This window comes from Erpetoichthys calabaricus, chromosome 9 (assembly GCF_900747795.2).
Source record: "Erpetoichthys calabaricus chromosome 9, fErpCal1.3, whole genome shotgun sequence".
Lineage (NCBI taxonomy): Eukaryota > Metazoa > Chordata > Cladistia > Polypteriformes > Polypteridae > Erpetoichthys > Erpetoichthys calabaricus.
The window spans coordinates 182,632,003-182,648,301 of record NC_041402.2 but is presented as its reverse complement, the minus strand read 5'-3'; the positions used below and the strand labels follow the sequence as shown (position 1 = coordinate 182,648,301).

The window sequence follows — 16,299 nt, the reverse complement described above, 5'->3', positions numbered from 1 at the left end:
ATACCTGGCACATTCAAATAAAAATTTACCAAACTTAGTTTTCTAATTTCTATATTGACACAAGTAATAGAAATTGTGAAATAACAGCAGCTTGCTTAATCAGACCACGAGTTCAATTGAAAACAGAACAAAAACCTTCAGTCACATGGTGTTCCCAGGACTGAGTTTTCAAAAACCACTTCAAGTTCAGTCCTGGGGGACTTCTATCTCTGCAGGCTTTTTATTACAATCAGTTTCACAATCTTGTATTTCAATCATAGTTTTAGTCATTGTTCATTTGGTCTACAAATATTTCTAACAGATTCTTAAATATTTGTATTCTTTGACACAGCTTCTTATGCAGGTTTCTTTTTAATCTTCTCTTTTCTAGAGAGTTTGGTCCTTTAATAATAACCAAGTGCTGATGAGCAGTAATGAGTTATGTGCAGTGCAGCAGTGAGACAATACTGTATGCTAAAGGGGATTAATGGCTTCACTACTATTTTCACTTGTCTCATCAGCGAGAAAGGTTTCTGACAAATGAGCAGACAAGTGAATATGACATGGAAGTGATTGTTCCCCTTTAGCATTTAGTGTTGTCAGCATTTGAATACAATGAAGTGAACCAACTCTATAGAAATAGGTGCACTGAACAGGAAAAAGAAAGGATTTAAAGTTTTGGAAAAATTACAATTATTTCAGAATTTCTCAGAATAAGACAATAAAAAATGACTCGGCAGACAATGGGATCAGTTAGAAGTAACAATGATGCACTAATTATGAACTTGATTGCAATAAAGACTTGCACCCAATGAGGTCTTACAAAATTAAAGAACCGCTGCAGAGGAAACCGAAGGGCCCAGTGAGTAAATAAGGGAGAAAATGGGAGGGTGACAGATTAAAATCCAAGACTTCCCAGGGTGACTCTCATTCATATTATATATTCAGTCAGGATGACTGACAGACATTTTTTACAATTTTCATTCACAGCTGGATGTGGTCACCTGAAGCCTGAAGCAGATGTGTCAATCACATTGGCCGACAGACAAAAAGCAGCCTGCCAAGCAAATATAGAATACGGTAAAGGAACAGCTGTGGTTCTTTGGCACATCCAAGTACAGTTTGTGTCAAAGAATTACTGAAAGAATTAACCCGTCCTCGGTTATCCCCAAATGAAAGCTGCACTGAGGACATCTGGTTCGTAATATTTTTCTTTTCTTTTTGCTTCAGTCTACAAAGTGGAGATAATTTCGTCTATGGAAGAGGGTGATTTCAAAACTTACAAAGCCAGAATAGAAGACATCTTTAAGAAGGGTGAGACACAGGCGTGTTCATTTATTTTCTTTTATCCTATTTAACTACAACAGTTTCCAAGGCTCATTCACATTACAAGTCTCATTGCTCAATTCCTTTTTTTTTTTTTTTTTGCTCAGATCAGATTTGTCTGGCTTGACGGATCACATTCATAAGTACAGTACAAGTGACCTGCCGTATCAAACTGTACTGTGAACACATCAGCCCTCTGAAACGGCACACATTTGCACATTGATATGTTTGTGCATGAGTCATCTGTGTCACCAACAACAAATAAGTCATATTGGAGAGACAACTCGTGGTTTTTAAACTGACAGGATGGACTCACTAGAAGCTAGTGCATGTATCGCACTATCGGCTAATAGTTTATCAGCTGTTCGTGATTATGTTGAGAAAGTGTGGGGTAGAGTCAAATGGCTAGCTTTTGCTGTTTTCGCAGATATTGCCGCCGACACTGCTACACTAAGAAATCTGTGGGTAATAGAAAGGAGCTAGAAATGGGTGGACTATGACTTTTGCCACACTACTGGTCATCACTGATGACAGCAGTGCTCAGCCCATATGTATAGGCAACAAATCACAAGTCAGCCCATGCATATAGGCAACAACACACGTGAATTCTGATTTGACCGTTCTCATTCATGTCACATGGTCACAGACTGGATACATATCTGATCTAGGACCACATATGAAAGTGACTCGGATCTGATTTAGGAAGAAAAAAAAAAATCTGATTCTGTGTGCACTCAGCCCTGAAAATGTCAGATTTGAGTCACTTCAGCCTGGTAATGTGAATGTAATTTTAAAAATACTGGGTTAGCTTCACTCAAGAGCTGTTGTGCTCATTTACACCTCTTGCTAGCTGGCACCAACACATTCAAGCAGATCATTTGGCATTTGGTTAGCGTTGGCTACACCAGTGTCTCAGGAACATTCTTTGTTTTTTCAACAGGAACAGACAGAGTAGAGAAGGATTCAGTAGTGACGCTTACCAGAAATGCAAAGTGCACTGGGATGGACATTCAGCCAAAGGAGTTCTACCTGGTTATGGGCAGTGAGGCCATTGAGAGCAAGGATTTCACAAGTTACCAGTAAGTTTACAGTACAGTCTTTCTTCTCTGAAGATTTAGTGAATTTCTATAAACATAAAGCACAGGTTAAGCAATAAAATGTTGCCAATCTGCATGCCATAAACTGTTTTCTGTGACCATATCATGAAGTTCATTTGTATGTCTAAATCAATGGGAGGTCTCAGCTCTGGCAGGTCAGGCACAGCATTCCAAAACTGATTATTTTTATTTCATATCTGGTGGATGCCCTACTCCAAGGTGATGTTCAAAAATTATAATTTGTTAGAATATATATATATATATATATATTTACAGTTGAAGCACTCAGGCAACTTGCTCAGGGTCACACAACGAGAGCAGCACTCTTTAAAGTTCAGTGCCTTGGTTACTATGTCTTCCTGCCTGCTGACACAGATTGCAGGATTCCAGTTCTGTTTGCCAACACATAGTGACAGAAATATATGCTTGTCAGTGGCAAGTGGTTGAATGTTTAAAGCATAACAACAGAGGGCAAACCTCACTACAGAACACAATCAAACAAACCTGAAATATTGCTGGGGACATGGATCTATTTAATGTCACCTATCATTTGAATATGGAACATTGAGTCTTGCAGTTGAAGCAAAACCATTGACTAGACGGAGCATCTGGATGAGACACTGTACCAATTTGCCCACTAGGTAAGCAAACAAGCCTGATATGCTCAATGGTCGCCCTCTGTCAAGCATCTTATGTTCCTACCTTAACAGCCATGGGTCATCTCAGGCCTCTCAGGACCAGTACAGATCAGCATCTTTCATTCGTTTTTTTCATTCCTTAACCATCAAACCTGGCTGTAGTTGCCCGTGGCTAAATCAGAGACACTAGAAGTGAGGGGTGGGCAAACCTGGGCATGGACAGCGACAGCAGCTGCAGATTTATGTGATGTTGAGAACCTAGATTGCTCCCATGAATCCACTCCTTGTTGTTTTAGTTCAGTTTTGTTTTCCAACAAATATAAATACTGATTTGTCTTGTGCCTGCAGAGTTCACCACTTTATTCTTCAATCAGACCTCCGTCTTCTAAAAAAAAAAAAAATTCTAACAGTAAATTTGTGATGAACAGTTATTGCAAACAATGCTTTAATAACCAGTCATCCAGTCTAATATCAGAAGCTATCAGCTTGGCAGTGAGTTATACACTATATATATATATATATATATATATACACACATACATACATACATACATACACATATTATATATATATACATATACACATTATATATATATATATATACATATACACATATATACAGTATTTATATACATATGTATACACACACAAATTTATAGATTTTTATAGTGTTCCTACTGTGTAAATTGAAAGACCAGATAATACTGTACATTAGCATTTCTGTCGTTATTCCATGCCCGACTGCACATTCAAGTGGCACATTACCCAAGACACATACTGTAGGTAGGTAGCCTGCAAGTATTAACTAGAAAATGCTTCAGTGCACTTTTGACATATATTAACATGTACTTATTACTAAATACTTGAATGTATTGATATACAATGTACAGAATAGTTGTAATATAAAAAACAGTGAAACCGAGAATGGTTAGTGTGTTCATTGGGTAAGAAGACTAAAACCAGAACTTTGATTAAACTTTGAATCAATTTGCCAACATTACCCGGGCTCTGTTTAAGGATGCTATTTACCATTTCGTTTAGGCATCTGTTCTGCCAAAATGAACCATCTTCTCAATTCACACGGCTTTAGGCCTGGTTTATTGGTCTTGGATTACATGTTAGGCTTTACATGGCCCACAATGGCATCCACTACCATTTATTTACCCCAGCTCATGACTGTTTGAAGGTGACACATCTGGGGCTGTCCCTACCCGTCTCTTTGCTGCTGGTTCGGCTTTGACTCGCCCCGTCTGACTTTCTGTTTGGCAGGTATGCCTATCCTCTTGGACCAAAATCTTGGGTGGAGCTGTGGCCATCCAGCAGGAGCTGCTCAAGCCAGAATTGCAGGAAGCTTTTGGAAGTTCTTAATGAATTCTCAGAAGACTTACTAATTAATGGCTGCCAAATGTAGCCCAAGCCTGTGGATGTACAATTGTTTTGTTTTTTTAATTCAAGAGAATTTGATAATGCATGTTTGTACTATGTGTTTGTTGAAATTAAATATTGTGTTCATTCGAGGATAATTTTTATTAAACAACTCTCAAGAAGATGGACAAGAGAGTGGACTGGAGTTTGAGATGACCTTCACTCCATGAAAACAAGTGAGTTTATTTAAAGAAGACAAAAAAAGACAACAATCTCTTCATACGTTTTCTCTCAAATTTATTCCATTATAGCAGCATGGTGGCCTTGCAGGGTCCGTGTCCTGAGTTCTCCCCGTGTCTGCTTGGGTTTCCTCCCACAGTCCAAAGACATGCAGGTTAGATGGATTGCAGATACTAAATTGGCTACAGTGTGTGTTCAGCATGGAATGGACTGACGCCGTGTCCCGGGTTTGTTCCTGCCTTGCTGCATATATGAGGTGGGAGAGGCTCTAGCACCCCCTGTGGCCCTGTTTAGAAGTAACCAGGTTAGAAAATGACTGTTTCATGATATCTTTAAAGGAGGTCTCTGCACCATTTCAGATATCTGAAAATGTATTTCAAAAATTCAGAATATTACAGATATCTACAATACAATTTAAGACATCTCAAATACATTTCCAGACATATTTCAAAATGACCTCTTGCTCATTTTGAGATCTCAAATGCATTTCAATAAATCTTAAAAAGACAGGAAGTCCCTTTGAAAGAACGAGAAGTTTTACAGGAGGTGATTCTGAGGTATCAAATATCTTAAATCGCAAGCAACATCAGGTTGAGGTATCCGAGAATGTGCTTGAGATATCTTAGAATGCATCAGAGATCATCTTTAACTGCATTCCAAGTTCAAATTCCAGGTGGGGCCGATGCCATGGTAGATCTTGAGCTAAATGAAAACTGAACAAGATGGGCGACAATGCAGCAGAAAACAGTTGTGGCTGTAAGCAATGCCCCCTTTAAGACACACAATAAGTGCTTCACCTTGAAAAGAACCTTCAAGACAAAAATTGGTGGTTTAACCAACACCATAAAGCCACATTAGTAAGATAAAGGATCTGAAAAGGGTGATGAGGTGAGCTGCCCTGTAAAGGCATGCTGTCCCATCCTGGGTGGTTCCTCCATTGTGTGAATGCAGTCTGAATGTCTTCTGTACTGGAAGGGGAGAGCAAACCACTATATGGCTTGATAACAACTCTTGAGCACAGTGGCAAAGTTGTTGGTGCTGTTGACACACAGGTCCAGTGTCCTGGGTTCAAGTCTTATGCCCAGTTTCCTATCCAGCTCCATGTTAGGTCACGTGGCAATTCTAAACAGTTGTTGCTTCAGGGCCAAGTGACTTGCCATAATTGAAGAAAACATGAATTCAGTTCTGCACTAGAAAGTACTGAAGGGGGATGACTGGTCATCAGTCTATGATGCAGTGGGGTTATGGTGATGGACAACAATTTGAAGCACAAGAGCAAGTTCACCTCTGAATGACTTTTTGGTGTGGCCTACTCAAAGTTTTGACTTAAACACCATTGAGATGGTGTGGCAGGACCTTGAATGAGCAGTGCATAGTTGGAAGCCCTCCAAGGAGAGAATTAAAACAATTTATAGGGAAGAGTGGGCCAATAAAGACTGAGCTCCAGTCACGAGAGGCGTTTGATTGTAGTTGTTGCTGCTAAAGGTGACACAGCCAAGCAGTAAGTTGAGGGGGTAATTACTTTTTCACATGGGTGATATAGGTGTTGGTGAACATTTTTTGCTTCGATGATGCAACTAATCATTTAAAAACTATTGTCTTTACTCAGGTTGTTTTTTGTATCATACTAAATTTGTCTAGAGATCAAACATAATTCAGTGTTATGAATATGAAAAAAAAAGAAACCAGGTAGGGGGCAAACAGTTTATGGATATGCGTGCATATCCACCTTAATAAAAAGGATGTTTCTGTCATTCCAAAAGGTGACAACTTTTGTTGTCAGTGGTTTAGATATTAATGGCTGTGTGTTGTTATTTTGAGGGGACAGCAAATTCAAACTGTTACACAAGCTGTACACGGACTACTTTACATTGTATCAAAGTGTCAGATCTTCAGTGTTGTCTCATGAAAAGATAGAATAAAATACTGACAAAAATGTGAGGGGTGTACTCACTTTTGTGAGATACTGTGTATATTATATTTATATATTGCAGTTTTACTGTCAAATAATGCAAAGAGTACGCAACACGTGTTTCGCCCTAATTCTGGGCTCATCAGGCGTACACACTCGCTGCACCCCCTCTCGGGGAATCGAACCTCGGACGTCAGCAGCAAAGCCTCTTACATTGCGCCACGGCGTGTGGTTCGTTTATTTGACAGTATGTAGATCGGGGTAATTACATTCATGGCATTCGTAGTCTGAATCACAATCTGATTGTATGGGTGGTTACCTACCAGGTAACGCTTGTGGTCGGTCTGCAAGCCAGCAAACATCTGCCAACTGAAAGAGGGCACCGTGGCGGATGCTGGCAGGCTTGCTGACCAACCACAAGCGTTACCTGGTAGGTAACCACCCATACAATCAGATTGTGATTCAGACTACGAATGCCATGGATATGTGTGTGTGCGTGTATATATATATATATATATATATATATACACACACACACATACATACACGGGATGGAAAGACCTAAAAACTGAATAGCACTGCTAATCAGTGGCACTGTCCGTTTATTCTACACTTATGCACATATCTTGGGTGATTAAATGCCAATCCCCCCCCCCCCCCCCCAAAAACACAACAGCAGATTGCCAAGAAACAATGATTGTGGTTTTCAACACTGATGGTCTTGTATTAACAATGCCGGCTGGCATGATGCTGTAAAGGTGGCACACACACAGGGTTACTTACTTCCAATTTCAATGGATGGGTGACGAGTCACAGACCATAACTTACATCCCATCCATACACCCCTCCCCTCCCCTGACCATACACCACCACAGTGCTCTCCTCCTCTGTCCTGGCCCAGGATTTCTATAAAGGCAGTTTCAGGAAATCCACCAGCCATCCCCCTCACCTTTAGTGTGTGCCAGGATGGAATGAGTGACTGGCATTTGAGAGTCGCTCACTACCTGTCAACTTGGGGCCAACAGAAATCAACACAGACCAGCAGCCCTGACACGCCACTTCAAAGGGCAAATGGGGAACTGACGTATCACTAGGCAGGTAGATGTGAAGTGACAGAAAGTGAAGATTTCAACCCTGTAAATAAATCGGTAGGGAAAAAAAGAAAAAAAAACAAAACACACCACTGACGGAGTTGTTCATTTCAAGTAACATTATAATCTTTGTATTTTTTTATCAAACAAAACAAAATTGCACTGCTTGACCAAAAAAAAAAAAAATAGACAAAAATATCTGTACAAAGAAAAGTTGACAGAGGGCATCTGTAGTGTCGGTGAGTGGATGACATGTAGTGGCATACATTTAACAGAGTCGACATCAGAGCAAAAACAAAAGAATAAACAGTACCTCAATTTAAAAAAATGATAGGATTAAAAAGAGAGAGAGAGAGAAAGAGAGAGAGAAGGCCGCTTGCAGTAATCGGTGATTGAAATTCAAGGCAGTCGAGTGAGGGCGAGCGAGCGAGAGAGAGAGAGGTGACGCAGAGTAAAAATGGACATCAGAGCACAACGACACTGGAGTACAGAAGATGAGGAGTAACCACTGACTCATACAAAAATAAAAGTTTATCTGCTGTTTGTTTCAACTGGATGCCCAGCAGTGGGCTTCAGGGTCCCGTGGCTGGGGAGGCCACTTTTTATCCCCCCCCCCCCCCCATTTGCAGCCAACTTTTACGGCTTTTTCAAGGCACTCGAAATGACCCCTTTGTTAAAAGTTCAGTTAGGGGGCCGGAGCTGTGGAACTCCGAACTCGCTGCCCCTTTAAAGAGCCTCCAAAGCTCAGTGGACTTCACAAGACGCGGGCCGCTCGTGATATTCCTGAGGCAGCAAAGTGATCAAAACTAGTCGGCTATCGCTTGAGCAAACGTCACTTTCAGGAGTGGATTTTTACAAATAATCAAAGATACCGGCCTGCAACTACTCCCCCCCCATTCACCCTCCCCCCCCCACCCTCACCCAAGCTCCCCCCCCTTTTCAACACACAGGTACATTGTCATCATATAACTGGGTTAAGGCACATGCCGCTCAAGGTGAGAGTTGAGCCCTCAACAAAGCAGCACACATTAGGCCATCTGCACCGCCATATCCCCCCCACAGCAAAAGTTCAAGCTGCTCCCAACATCTGACTCTGATTCTGATTCTCCGGGATTGGGGAAGAGGTGGGTTGGTGGTCCTGCCTTCAGCAAGCTTTGCCCGTATGCTGCTCATCCAACGGCTTTGAGTGGGGATGCGTTGCATTTCACAGCTCAGTCCTCAGTCGACCCTTCACCACAGGACTCGTTCATTACGTGATGTTTTCAGCTCACTTTTAGGGGGTCTGTTTAGGAACTAAGAAGAATTCAGAAAGGGGAGGGAAGGTGCCCCATTGGTTAAAATGTACAATACCACCAATCCCCCCCCCCCTCCCTTCTCAAACTGTGTGCTCCAAGTGGCCTCCCAGAGTTTAGCAGTTCCCATTTTCTTCTTCATGTGTCCCCCAACTTTCCGCATCTTTTTTGCTACCTCTGGACAATGTCACTAATTTCCTTGACTGACGAGAGCAGCTTGGAGAAGTCTTGGCTTGATGTCGGCCCCCCAGAGTTGGCCGGGCAGATCTGTAGCTCCCGCAGGTTGCTCTCCAGCTTGTTGATGGCCTCACGGAAGGCAAATTTGTTTCTCATCTGCTGTATGGAGTCCACAAAGCTGACGCAGTAGCCAAACAGGTTCTTCCCGGCCTCCAGTACCGCCCCATGGCTGCCGGTCTGCTCAGACACACGGGCTATGGCCACCCGCAGCTGCTCAGTACCTTCGAGGACCATGTCACGTGTGATGGCCGAGCCGGATAGTTTCTCAGGGGGCTGGCGTGTCTTCCTGAGCGAGACCCGGGTGGAGATCAGGGGAATGAAGGCGGTGGGCGAGGATGACTGCTCGGTCGTGGAGCTGGAAGGGGGCGGCAACTGCTGCTGGCTACTTGTGGAGGACCCCAACAGGGGCGTTTTACTCTGCTGCAGTTTGGGAACGGATGTCACGGCCAGCTTCTTATTCCCCTCGAGGGGCTGTGGCATCTTTCCACATTCTGCTGGGCTGCTCTCTACAGCTTTGGCTTTGGTGTCCACAGGAGCAGCGGGGCACTCAAGTGGCGGAGGTCGAGCTAGTTTGCCCGATTTAGTGGTGGATGAGGAGGGCGGGGGTGGCGGAGCTGGTTTTGGTTTCTGCTGTTTCCCTTTCTCCACAGCTGATTTCAGCCGTCTCATTCGCGGTTCCTCACTCCCGCCTGCACCCATGAAAGTGCTGCCTTTGGGCATCGGTTCCGATGTCTGCATACCACTGTTTTTGGTGCCATCCGAAGTAGGTTGGGCACGCCGGCTAAGCTTAGGTGTCAGGTTTGGTGGGCTGGAGCCTGGGCTGGACTCGGGGTCCTTAAACACATCTTCCACTGGTTCGTCTACCTTTTTGGGCAGCCGTGGAGGGGGCGTAAGTGCACCACCAGCACGAGCGGCACCTTCGCTTTTGTGCTCACTGGCCTTCTTGCGTGGCAGAGCTGGCCGGCTAAAGGGAGACGGATCAAAGTGGTGTGCAGAGATCTGAATGTCTCTGGGCAGGGTGACCGACTTCCATTCAGCTTTCTCGGGACCAGGGGGCATGCTGGAGGCAGAGCAGGACCTCAAAAACCGTTTCGAATTTGATACGGGGTCCTCCTCACTGGGCGTCACAGCAATTCGACCAGCTATGCTGGAGGTCAAGGTGCTCGACTTTCTGGTGTGCGGCAGGAAGAGCCCTGAAGGCCCCGGCTGAGTGGTGGCTCCATTGGTAATGCTGCTGCCATTGTTGGCACACTGAAACTTACAGGGGTCAATGGAGGACAAAGCATCAGCCGACAGGGGCCCGTTATTGAAATCCTCCCCCATTTCCAGGCATCCACGTCGGTCAGGGTGCATGTCCATCTCCCGGAAGGAGCTGCTGCGTGTTGGAGGGGCAGGGGCAGTCTTTTTCTTCTTCTTGATCAAGGCACTGAATAAGTTGGGCTTCTTGTCCTTCAGTAGCAGACGGTCATCCTCGTTCAGGTTGCTGTCCAAAAAAGCTCGCTCTTTCCTAGGAAGCATCGGAGAGACGGCCACCTCGGGCTCAGCGAACTCTGCAAGACAAGCAGACAAAGGCCATGTTAGGAGGCGGTACGAGGGCACCCCACCAAAATGTCACATGACCTACGAGCACTATCACACAAACATACCTGGGCTGTCACTGTCCTTGTCCACATTTCTGCGAAGAGTCCTGGTCTTGGTGGGCAGCTCAGGGGCCTGGAGTAACGAACTGGCCACTCCTTTCCTGACCTTCTTTCCCAGCTCCTTCTCCACCTCTGCAATGCAAGAGAAAGGCTACAGGTTAGGAACACGGACACAAGAGAAGCACACAACTGTCTTGAAGAGAAGACTTTAACCTACAATTAGGTGAAAGTGTTCGGCTAAACTGAATGTGACAGAATGCTGAAGACCACTAGCCAACATGACAGGAGTAGCTGTTATTCGCTTGTAAATGAGGGGCTGCTGCACCTTAATACAAGGATTAACATTGAGGTCTACGTTAAGATTTCAGCCCATCATAAGACGGGTAGCACAGCTACTATACTTATAAACTAGGGGGCTGCGCACCCTGCTCGCTTCACTCGACCACCCCCGGGTTTGGTTAACTGGATATACAATTCAAAGGAGATTGTTATTTTCATTTCATCCATCCATCCATCCATACTCTTCCGCTTATCTGAGGTCGGGTCGGGGGGGGGTAGCAGCTTGAGCAGAGATGCCCAGACTTCCCTCTCCCCGGCCACTTCTTCTAGCTCTTCCGGGAGAATCCCGAGGCGTTCCCAGGTCAGCCGGGAGACATAGTCCCTCCAGCGTGTCCTGGGTCTTCCCCAGGGCCTCCTCCCGGTTGGGCGTGCCCGGAACACCTCACCAGGGAGGCGTCCAGGAGGCATCCTAATCAGATGCCTGAGCCACCTCATCTGACTCCTCTCGATGTGGAGGAGCAGCGGCTCTACTCTGAGCCCCTCCCGGATGACTGAGCTTCTCACCCTATCTTTAAGGGAGAGCCCAGACACCCTGCGGAGGAAACTCATTTCAGCCGCTTGTATTCGTGATCTCGTTCTTTCGGTCACTACCCATAGCTCATGACCATAGGTGAGGGTAGGAACATAGATCGACTGGTAAATTGAGAGCTTTGCCTTACGGCTCAGCTCCTTTTTCACCACGACAGACCGATGCAGAGCCCTCATCACTGCGGACGCCGCACCGATCCGCCTGTCGATCTCACGCTCCATTCTTCCCTCACTCGTGAACAAGACCCCAAGATACTTGAACTCCTCCACTTGAGGCAGGATCTCGCTCCCAACCCTGAGAGGGCACTCCACCCTTTTCCGGCTGAGGACCATGGTCTCGGATTTGGAGGTGCTGATTCCCATTCCAGCTGCTTCACACTCAGCTGCGAACCGATCCAGAGAGAGCTGAAGATCACGGCCTGATGAAGCAAACAGGACAACATCATCTGCAAAAAGCAGTGACCCAATCCTGAGTCCACCAAACCGGACCCCCTCAACACCCTGGCTGCGACTAGAAATTCTGTCCATAAAAGTTATGAACAGAATCGGTGACAAAGGGCAGCCCTGGCGGAGTCCAACTCTCACTGGAAATGGGTTCGACTTACTGCCGGCAATGCGGACCAAGCTCTGACACCGGTTGTACAGGGACCGAACCGCCCTTATCAGGGGGTCCGGTACTATTTTCATTTCATTCATTTTTTATTTCTTGATATTTGGCAATAATAAAGCTGTAGTGAATGAGTTATTCCCCATCCCCCGGGGCGCGCTATGCACCTCTACCTCTTGTGTTGTGAAGAGGGGGGCTGAACGCACGCTAAGGAGATGTGGTCGCTCCTTAGAAACCCCCTCTTAACACTAGAATTACCAGAGCCAGCAAAAAAATGTGTAAATCCGGCCCACCTTAAACCCCTTCGCACCTCTCCGTCAGCGTCTTTTGTCTTCTGAATGTGTAGATAAGCAGCCTGCTATACCACCGCCTCAGAACGGGCAAGAAGTTCTCCCAGTTCCTGCCTTGATTGATTATCTGGGAGTGAACTAGCCAGAATTGTAAGGAGAAATAGTTTGATGTGTGTTTTGTGTCTACAACAATCAACGTAAACACAGCGTTAAAACAAACATTTTTCATGTTTAATAAATAATAAAATGTAGACATGAACTGTATAATGTGTGAAGGCTGATGGCCAAATATCAAATAAACACTTTCACAAAAGGTGGAAGTACAATACGACAGGTGCTGCGGTTAGAACTGCCGACTTATAATCCGGAGGTCGCGAGTTCGAAACCAGCACCCCGGCAAATTTAGCATTTAGAGTAGTGAGCTGCCTTTATTGTTAATATTATACAATAAAAACATACATTTGATTTGGGTCTGTAACAGCCGCTCTAAATTTATATTACTTGTAAAAATTAGCTTTTTTTTTTTTTTCCCCACTTTTACTCTCTCAGTCACGATCACGATAAAACACCCACCACTCAGCCCCTGTTCTGATGTGGTTACTTTTTATCTGAAACTGGGAATAACGGTACATATGAGTGGTGTTTTGAGACAAACTGGAAATTCTCTGATCTGGAGAGATCAAAGCTGACACACAAACGCTGGTGAATCTGCCCTCTTCGTATCTCACCGTCACTTTAATTTTTTTTTTTTTTATTTAGTTTTATTGAGTGTTCCTGCTCACGCTGAATTAGGATGCGAAGATATTTGGCCATCAGCCTTCACACATTATACAGTTCATGTCTACATTTTATTTATTACTAAAACATGAAAAACGTTTCTGTTTTAACGCTGTGTTTACATTGATTGTTGTAGACACAAAACACACATCAAATTATTTCCCCTTACAATTCTGGGTAGCTCACTCCCAGATAATCAATAAAGGGAGGAACTGGGAGAACTTCTTGCCCGTTCTCAGGCAGTGGGGGGGGGTTACAGCAGGCTGCTTATCGACACATTTAGAAGACAAAAGACACTGACAGAGAGGTGTGAAGGGGTTTAAGGTGGGCCGGATTTATGAGTTTTTTGGCTCTGGTAATTCTAGTGTTAAACGGCGATACATTTAAAAGTCTGTACAGCAGCTGTCCTCCTTGTCTCGCGGGACGTTAAAGTGTCTCCGAGAAAAATCACGTCTTGACCCAAGATTTTTTTTTATTATAATAGAGATATGTATGACGCTAAATTAAGGCTTGTCTAACATTTGCCCAAAAGCACCTTAGTTACACCCAAAATGTTTCCGTGGACTGATGGGTCAAAAGTGGAAGACAGGGGGTTCCATTACATCTGACATAAAGACAACACACCAATCCACAGTAAGAATGGCAGGCCCACCGTCAAACATGGTGATGATAGTATGATGGTGTGGTGATGCTTTGTTGCTTCAGGGCCAAGTGACTTGCCATAATTGAGGAAAACATGAATTCAGTTCTCTACTAGAAAGTACTGAAGAAACATGACTGGTCATCAGTCCATGATGCAGTGGGGTTATGTTGATGGACAACAATTTGAAGCACAACAGCAAGTTCACCTCTGAATGGCTGCAGAAAATAAACAAAATGAAGATTTTCAAAGTGGCCTGCTCAAAGTTCTGACTTAAACACCATTGAGATGGTGTGGCAGGACCTTGAATGAGCAGTGCATAGTTGGAAGCCCTCCAAAGAGCCAAATTAAAACATTTTTTTAGGGAAGAGTGGGCCAATAAAGATTGAGCTCCAGTCACGAGAGGCGTTTGATTGTAGTTGTTGCTGCTAAAGGTGACACAGCCAAGTAGTAAGTTTTGGGGGTAATTACTTTTTCACATGGGCGACATAGACGTCAAACATGGTGACAAAAAAGAAGCTCACATCTGTCTTGAAGCAGACTGGCACTGAGGAGGCATTTAGGGCAAAAATAAAACAACAAAGAGACCTGCCTTCTGACTAAGAGGCGGCAGGACAACAATTTTAGCATTCACATCCACAGAGAGGACGACAGAGTTGAGGAAGCAGAAGGTCGACCACGTCAGAGGGGACAATGGCGAGTGTGGACAGCATGAGCAGCTTTACATTTTTTGGAGTGAACATCAGTGATGAACTGAAATGGGGGGCACAGCAACATTTCAGCTCATGTCAAGGAGGCATAAAGCACCTCTTCTTCCTCAGATTTCTGACGACAGGTCACATTTCTTTTACAGATGCACAATGGAGGTCGGCCACCGTTACCGGCCTCATCACAACCTGGTATGGCACCTGCTTGGCTCAAGAGTACTGGTGAAGGCGGCACAGAATGTGATCGACACCCAGCTGCCTTCTGTTCAGGACATACGTGACACTCGCTGCTTTAGAAAGGCAGACGGGATAACTAAAGAGTTCATCCACCCATCCTCACTCCTCCAAATAGTTCATGTCAAATGAAGCCCATATGGAGCCCCAGGCGCAGTGGGGTGGTGGGTTTCAGGCACGCACACAGTGTGGGTGGTGTCAGGATTTCGTAAAAGGTCTCAAGCACATGACACTCAAGTTTTTGAAACAGCACTCCCAGATGTCCAAAGCACACATTCAGTATTATTTGACTTCAACACTTGGTGGGGGAAATAGTAACCCTCCCAATGTGCAGAACACAGGGCCTTTGGTATCCATTGCATGGAACAGGGATGGAGAGTTCTGGACCACGAACCACTACAAGTTACATAAATGCCACCACTCTGTGTCCATAGCGCACATTTAGGAGATCACCCTCGCTCTCTGGAGCACATTGTGCCCTTCGAGATAATGAAAAGCACCCCAAACGTGGTGTTCATGGTGCAGCTTTGGATTCAGGGGCAGGCATCTCAGGAGTTTCATAGATAGCCTCCCACGGTGTAGCTTAGGACTCGGGGGGGGGGGGGATGGTGTTCGGGTGGGGGGGGGTGTGCCGCTGGAGGTTCATAAGTGGTGCCCCACGGATGATGGCGGCCGCCTTATGTGGCCTAATGATTTGACCGGCTTTATATGCCAGACTGTTAGCTTTGCATACTCAACACCAGCAGATTCAGCCACCGTTTCTATCCACAGGTTATAAGGGTAATGAACAGCCAATCATAAGAAACAATGCTGTTCATATTACTGAATTACAGACCTCTAAAGCAAAACGTCCTGATTGGCAGACAAGAAAATTTTGGTTATTTGTAGACAATCGCAGGAAAAAGATTTTCACCCAGCTGACCAAACTAATGGCTCTGAAACCCACAAAAATTAAAATTCAGCCAAACAGCCAAAAACCTGAGAAAATCAAGAATGATATCTCACATTTAAGAGTCAGAAAAGTACGAGTTCACGCAAGTTGGCGTCACCGCTGCTTGAGTTCCTCCTCCGTTTTTACTTTTTACCTTCATTTGATTTATGGCCATCATTAGTATCCAGTTCTATTTTCAGCTTTCTGATACACCATTGTGATAAATGTGTTCTTCATTTCACAAGTAAAATGAAAAGGTGCATGAAAAGGCTTGGTGTGTTTGTGTGTGTCCTGCGGTGGGTTGGCACCCTGCCTGGGATTGGTTCCTGCCTTGTGCCCTGTGTTGGCTGGGATTGGCTCCAGCAGACCCCGTGACCCTGTGTTCGGATTCAGTGGGTTGGAAAATGGATGGATAGATGGATGAAAAGG

General features: G+C 44.7%; 2 protein-coding genes across 3 annotated transcripts in view; one reads left to right on the top strand and one right to left on the bottom strand.

The window, feature by feature from the left end:
• c5 (complement component 5) overlaps window positions 1-4,557 on the top strand; it is a 92,149-nt gene extending 87,592 nt beyond the window's left edge. The window contains exons 38-41 of the mRNA XM_028808547.2: window positions 970-1,059; window positions 1,210-1,293; window positions 2,246-2,384; window positions 4,310-4,557. Coding sequence (XP_028664380.2) covers window positions 970-1,059; window positions 1,210-1,293; window positions 2,246-2,384; window positions 4,310-4,451 — 455 coding nt within the window. The 3' untranslated portion in view covers window positions 4,452-4,557. The remainder of the gene's footprint in view (window positions 1-969; window positions 1,060-1,209; window positions 1,294-2,245; window positions 2,385-4,309) is intronic.
• A 4,514-nt stretch (window positions 4,558-9,071) lies between these two features.
• abl1 (c-abl oncogene 1, non-receptor tyrosine kinase) overlaps window positions 9,072-16,299 on the bottom strand; it is a 145,440-nt gene continuing 138,212 nt past the window's right edge. For both annotated transcript variants that reach the window (XM_028808550.2, XM_051931952.1), the window contains exons 10-11: window positions 10,824-10,949; window positions 9,072-10,727 (exon numbers count right to left, since the gene is read on the bottom strand). In XM_028808550.2, the coding sequence (XP_028664383.1) occupies window positions 9,112-10,727; window positions 10,824-10,949 (1,742 nt within the window). In that variant the 3' untranslated portion in view covers window positions 9,072-9,111. The remainder of the gene's footprint in view (window positions 10,728-10,823; window positions 10,950-16,299) is intronic.